The 7810-nt window shown below is 25.5% G+C and overlaps 1 protein-coding gene across 1 annotated transcript in view; it reads right to left on the minus strand.

Moving 5' to 3' along the window:
• LOC100162171 overlaps positions 1–7481 on the minus strand; it is an 11014-nt gene extending 3533 nt beyond the window's left edge. The window contains exons 1-2 of the mRNA XM_001946361.5: positions 7330–7481; positions 3800–3996 (exon numbers count right to left, since the gene is read on the minus strand). Coding sequence (XP_001946396.1) covers positions 3800–3996; positions 7330–7396 — 264 coding nt within the window. The 5' untranslated portion in view covers positions 7397–7481. The remainder of the gene's footprint in view (positions 1–3799; positions 3997–7329) is intronic.
• Positions 7482–7810: the final 329 nt, after the last annotated feature.

Raw genomic sequence — 7810 nt, forward strand, 5'->3', positions numbered from 1 at the left:
TTTATATATAACCCCCGGAATATACCAGTGCTTGAATTGAGGAGGTGCGCAGGGGGGACGGAGCTCCTTTATAATTTTTATTTTATTTTGCGTACTCCAAACTATTTTTTTTTACTTGGACGGGGGGGGTGGACCAAATTAATACCCAAAATAATTTTTATTAAAATTTGTAGTGGATTTAAAGTGTTTGTCAACGATAAACGTAATGAATACCTAGTAATTTTACATTTTTTAATATGAAAATATTTTTCATCCTATCTATTGTTTGACTAGTAATGTTTAACCTTTGTGACTCGTGATCCACTGTTTTTGTAACAATATTTTCACGACTCGTGTCACCTTTGTAGGCCATAAAAGAAAAAAGACTAAGCTGCTAGTTTTGCGTAACTTCCCGTGCATAAATGTGCCAAAAACATTTCCAAAAAAGTTTCAACAAACATTTGTTTAATATTGGAATCACAAGTAAGCTCAATTTATTGATTTTAGTAGACATTTTCACTATCATTATATCTACTGTAAAATATGGTTCTTCAATTCATTGATAACTTATTCGAATCCATAATTTATAATTTTATAATAAACTTATTTTTTTTAAAACAAAAAAGGCTTGTCAAGACCCATTTTTATAGATTACGCGACCCATGATTTGGTAGCGACAACGGTTGAGTTCCTAATACCTTGCTAATTTTTTTTTTATTATTGTTTGTTTGTATTTATGCCTACTTTAGTAGTTCGCAGATATTATGTACCTACAATAAACTATTGTATTATAATATATCTGCAAAAAAAAATAAGTTATAAATTATGAATTCGAATAAGTTATGAATGAATTGAACAATATGCACACCTATGCACGGGATATTACGCATTTTTTTTCTTTCGTGGCTTAAAAAGGTGACACGAGTCGTGAAAATATTGTTACAAAAACAGTGGATCGCGAGTCAAAAATGTTGGATACTACTAGTCAAAACCATGATTAGGATGAAAAATATTTTTACATTAAAAAATGTAGAATTCATTAGGTTTATTTTTGACAATAACTTAGATCCATTCTTAATTTTAATAAAAAATTATTTGGACATTAATTGTTTGTAAATATCTGTGAACTAGTGTTCACAATTGACATAGGTATGCGTCTATAGCACAAATAATTATTAAGATATTATCACTGATAATTATAAATATTTTATTTCCTACCGAAATATGTAGGTATTATCTCTATCAATAAAAATTTCGAAAAATAAAATATGAATATAAAATATATATCCATATTCACTTACATGTTACATAGGCACATGTAGGTAGTTAAATATTTTATATTTGGAAATTTGGAGTAGAAAATTGTGTAACTAACGTGAAATGTTGTATTGAAAAATTAGAATTGGTTAAGGGGGCGTGGGGGGGGCGAAGTCCCCCACGAGTCTGCGTTGAATAATTTTGCACTTGGAACGCAGTTTATAAATTGTTGGATTGAGCTCCTCTACTTAATAACTCCCAATTCGAGCACTGAATATAACAATGATATAACCTTGTAGAAATATTATTATTAGTTAAATACTTGTATAATTAGTTTTGGCATTTGAAATATTAAATTTCATTTAGATAAATACAATTTTGATTTAGAAAATACAAATTATACACAAAATCAAAATTGAACGATAAAAAAAATATTAAATGGATGGTTGAATATAAACTGTTGAATATTGATAATATGGGGAATATTTTTTTTTGAATCCAGATGCTCTTATAAGACTATAATTTACAGAATGTATTCATATTCCATGGCTGATCAGTTATAGTGTGTCAGTGAGTTGAATCAAAAACCTAATTAGCGTGTGGTAAGAGTGGGATTTTTTAGGCTCTAAATTGTATTTACTTATTATATTTTAATAAAAAATTTGATTCCTCCTTCAAAAATCCAATATTTTTGATAGGTCACACGTATTGTTGAGAATTTCAGATGCCGGAGTAACAAATTATTTGGCATTGTTCTAATCACCGTTTCGAACTTGCGGTTGGTGATGTTATTAATAAAGTAGGTATATCTGGTATTAATCACTTAAAATTAATTTAAAAATATTTATGGACAAACTATTTGCTTTGTATAATCGGTCACTGAAAAATTCTAATGAATTAAGAAAAATCTCTAATTCATTAGAAATACAAATTTTAAAAATTGGTAGAATTTATTGTGAGTTCGTTGGGGTGGTCTCAAACAAACGAACGGTTAATGTAGATTTAAACAACTTTTTAGTGCTTTGTAAACATTTCAACTTGGCTTCAGTGGTTTCTACAAGGGATCTAGTAAAAAAAGTAAATGTAGTGGGTTGTATAAAATGATGAAAAGTGTAAAATTTATAATTAATTTAGATGGAATATCTGATGCTTTAGATGAATTAGGGAGTTTATCAGAATGCTTACAACGACGTGATATCACATTAATAGAAGCTGATAAATCGATTAGAACAATATTTGTATGTTAGATTCTATATTGCAACTGATCCTGGGCCCGAATTAACAGAACTACAGAAGCTAAGCTAGGAATTAATAAATTGTTCAAAAGTGTAATATTACACAATGGTAAAGTTATACAAATTAATACTGTACAATTGTATAGACGTTTAGCAAATAATTTCAAGAAAAATTGAATGATGACTTCATTAGTTCATCAAATTACAGTATTTCAGATGAAAAACATAGACATGAAGACGAGAATACTTTAAGAAATCATTGAATAGACTGTATAGAGACCTCAAATCCAAAAAGTTGGCCTAGATTAAATTATCGTAAAATATAAAATATAAAGTATGGTGACTCAAATATTCAACATGTATTTCAACCGTTTTGTTTAAATTTACATAATATAGTTGAAAGTTTTAGAATTTTCAAAATGGATTTAGGACAATGGGGTTTACCAAAAAATTTAATACCACTTTTCAAAGCAATTGCTATAATTCCTATTTCAACAAGTGAATGTGAACGAAATTTCAGCGCTACGAATGAAATCATTTCACCGTTAAGAGCTTTACTATCCATAGGTACCTACAAACTGTTGCTGCACTGTTATTTATCAACTGTGCAGGACCACCTCTAACAGAATTCTTGCCACAAAAATACGTTAAGTCTTGGTTATTAAAAAATAAAAAGTCGACATTTCGCTGATAACACTAACAACGTAAAAAAGAAAAATAATAGAAAACAAGTTAAATCATTGTGGACTATATTATAATTAATTAATTATTAATACATACTTAGATTAAGTAATTTATATCATGGTTAGGTAATTTAATTTTAATACGTGATTTATTATTTTTATTTTTTGAGTTTTAACCGTGTAACTAAATATATTATATTTATTGACGAACATTGTAATTTTAATATTAATATAGATCCATATATATTAAAGATGTATTTTTTATGTGTATTTAATAATAATGTAGGTATAGGCTTCCTATTCAGAAAGTTTTCCATTTTGAGTACTGCGTCAGTCATTCATTATAATCTCAAAAATCGTGCGACCTATCACAATAGGGTTTTTAACTTTTAAGAAACCCAATTTGACCCAATTATTCTCAATGTGTATTTATTATTTCAAAAGGTTTAAAATTAAATGAGGCAGTTACCTAACATTATGGGCTCCTAAAAATCTCACATTCACAAAATAGGTTTTTGATTCTATGTTCATACTGACATGAGACAGTTTTAATGTTTTTACGGAGTACCAGACACTTTGTAGTCTGCCCTAACCCAACCTAGCATATATATTATACAAAATGTAAATCGTAATTGCAGTATTTACCGAATTTTGGATAACATTGTTATTGACCAATGAATTATCTATATATTCGTCACTCAAATCGCGACCAATGCCATCGAAAACGTAGATTACCGGTGGTGCACACTTGCAGATTCCTTTTTCACAATAACCGAAGTCGAATCCTTTGTGTCTGAAGTAACAACGAGCTTTGCATACCGGTCTACAGCAACTGCTACAGACTAAATTAGAACATTTAATTAAATTATATTTTAATATTTATTATTAGTCAGCTTTAATTTTAAAAAATTTGGGGAACTTTGTTCTGCCGTATAAATATATCAGGTTTCGAGTGTAGGTACATAAGGTACAAATCTATGACTATCGTCATATTGAATATATTACAAACCACAGTAATGAACTAATTTAACTAATTTAACCTAACCTACTTGAATTGAATGTAAATCATTGTAGGTATATATATATAAGGTGTAACAAGAAGACAAAAAACTTTTGATTGTAAAAACATTTATCTAATAAATAAGATGGTTTATTTTTATAATTTTTTTAAATGTTAAATTTTTTGTAGTATTTCATTAATTCGAAAAGTAAATACATTTTTAAAAATAAATTAATGTAAAGAATTCTCATAAAATAATTTTAAAATGTTTATAATTTTTGAATTTAAAATGTTGTTATGACTGGATCATCTTATAAAAATAATGAGATTTCAAAAAATGTTTAAAAATAAACCTCATGACTTAAATTAATGTTTTTATAATAAACATTTTTCTGAAAACCAAATTTATAAATTGGCTATTTTGAATTTTTCAAAAAATAAAAAATTTTATATTATACTTGTAACACAGGAGTCAATAAATTATACTTAGAAAACAATTTAATTATTTAAAAATATTAATGGGAATAAAAGTTATTTTGATTGTCAATTTTTCTTGTTAATCCCTGAACCTATTGTGGCTACACATTCCGCTGCACTGAAAAACATTGAATCATAGATATTATGATTTTAAAATAAAATTATGGTTAAAAATATTCACGTCGAAGTACCTTCACTGGACGGTTTCTTCCCTCAAGACACTAATGCTATTGCACTTAATTTCATAAAAACATACCTTATGCTTATTGTACTCTTTTTTTAGTATAGATTGTATAAATTCTTGATTATAAATAAAAAAAAATAAATGGTTAAAAATAAATTGTATAATCATGAAAAAAACCTTACGCAAAATTCATCACGATTACAAAAAACAAAATGTTATCCAGTCACCCAGCCCATAAACATTATATAGCCTATTAAAACTGTTATCAGTGAGAAAGACTGGTACCTAGATAACTATAGCTATAAATATATACATATATATTTCGCTAAGAATGATTTATGTTACATAATATTTAACTAAAAAATATGTTATTTAACTGAAGCGTGAAATAATTTTTACCACAAAACATAACATATCTGACGTAGGTTCTATAGAATGGTTAGAATAAGTTTGTTAAAATATTTCTTTATATATATGATATATCACAAATAGAAAATTGTCTTTTTATATTAATTGATGACATAGTTTTAAGGCTTTACTATTATTCCTTTTTGAATTAATAAATAAATAAATAAACTGATTCTATCAAAAATTGGTGTCGTGTAAATATTATCAGTTACCCCTGATTTTTTTTAGTTTTTCTTATTTTTTTTTTTTACAAAGAAGAAACGCAGTCGAGTGTTACTGCTGGGTAGCTACTCCCCTCACGCTTTCAAAGTCAACTGTATAATCCAGCTCATATATGCTTATTGTAACTACTATTACAGATTGTATATTTTCAAATAAATGTTAAAAAAAAAATAAAGAACGCACTTGGCCCTTCAAAATACTATTTAATACTAGTTAAAATTTGTTACCAGAAACCAACCTAAAAGTTAATAGGATTGACGCCAAATGTCTGCTCCAAAACGTAATGAATGACAAAATAAAAACTTAATTGTATAACACTATTAATTATTAAATCTATTTAGGTTTTCCTTGCTTCTTTCAAAACCTAAAAAAAATATTATCGTCTTTATAGATTTATGCTAGGTACCTATAAATTTCTAAGCCCAATTATCATATATATACCATTTAAATATACTATAATAATTCTAGAGGTAGTCACTTTATTTTATGCCATGGAATATTATTGTAACTTGTAATATGTTTCTAAATTTTAAATTTAATTTATTACCTATTTACATTTTTTAATGTTCCAACTTAATAACTGCGTGGTTTTTGCCTATATATATTGAGAAATTATTTTTAAATACAAGTAAGTACTAAGTAGGTAAGTAAGTAAGTAAGGAAGGAAGGAAGTAACTATGTATATTGTATATATTATATTATACATTTTTTAGATAAACATTTTTCTTTGACAGTTATACCTACACTATTTGTATTTTATTTATTAAATACAAGCCTGGGCAAGTTAATTATAATTTTTAACTAAGTTAAAACATTTTAACTCAGTTAATAGTTTAAAGTTAACCTAATTTTTTTTTAACTCAGTAAAGTTAAAAGTTATATGAACATTTTTAATTAACTTATTAACTAAAATTTTTTTTTTTTATAATATCTTTATAAATACTCAGTAATATGGTTTAAATAATAAAAATCAAAAATTATTGAACACAGGAAATAGCCAATAGCTTTTCTATACATGGGTACTGAATGAATAGAATTATGAAGTAGGTACGAAAAAAATACAAAATTGAAAATGCCAAAACAAATACAACCTTTTGATTTATTAATGCACTAATACAGATAAGTACTATACATTTTTTTTTAATTATTAAATAAAAATAACATGGTATTTATTATTTAAGAATGTACTTAATTTTAAACTCTGAATACTTTTTCAGAATACTTTTTAAAAGTCTAAAACTGTTAGTGAATATAGCCAACTTTATACTTCAGTAAAATATTTATATTTATAAATATTTATTTAAGAAATTGATTTAACTATATTTACAATTCCCTATTCTAGTAAATGGTTATGTAATATCAATAATAATTTTTATTTTTATTATTTAATTATTTATAAATTAACTTAACTTGAATTTGATTAAAAGTCACTTGTTATTTATTTAATTAAGTTAATATCAATTAAAATAAGTTAAGTTAAAAATTAAGTTAATGAAAATTAAATTAAAAAAGTTAATTTAAAAGTTAAAATTAACTTAACTTTTAACTTTTTAACGCGTTTATGGCCGGGCTTGATTAAATAGGTAGGTAATATAATAATACATATTATATTTTCTTGATATGAATTATAAAAATAATAATAATAATGGTAGATACTAGATAGATTATAGATACTTATTGGCTATATTACCATTGAGTATATACTATGTATACTATAGTATGCTATTACCTATGCATAAAAGACCATACGATCCATTTAAAATCATACGTAATAATGAGAAGTGACTATTGACTAACATATTCTTAAATATAATTAATTTAATTTGATTTGTGAAATTAGTATATTGATATTTAATAATTTATTTTAAAATTAAAAAAGCTTACATGTTACGTTGATAATCAGTATACAGCATACCGTTTTTAATAAAAATGATTGCATTGCTTGATTCATAGTATTATAATATTTAAAATAACTTAATAATATTTAGCCAATTCATCACTATAAACTGTTTTGAACATTGCCTCAGTAATGAATATGAATACTTTTAAATATTATTATTATTATTTTTTTTTTAAATAATAAGTGCTTGTATAGGTAATTAAACTATGTCTGTCATTTGCACATTTGTCGTTTAAAATAATTATCTCAACACAATTGCAAACTATAGTGAAATGTTTTATTTTTATTTTTGTGGTATTGCGTGCATTTCGTTTCCGTTTAATAATAAAAACATTTAAAATGTTGCTAAATTATAGTCCCCTGACGAAAATCTAATAACAAAATATATTATTGAAATCCCTATACAATACCTACTGAATTACGTAATAATGTCGACCTTTTTCGCGTACGGTATTTTTCCCAAAT

The sequence above is a fragment of the Acyrthosiphon pisum genome, chromosome A3 (genome assembly GCF_005508785.2).
Source record: "Acyrthosiphon pisum isolate AL4f chromosome A3, pea_aphid_22Mar2018_4r6ur, whole genome shotgun sequence".
NCBI classification, from domain to species: Eukaryota; Metazoa; Arthropoda; class Insecta; order Hemiptera; family Aphididae; genus Acyrthosiphon; species Acyrthosiphon pisum.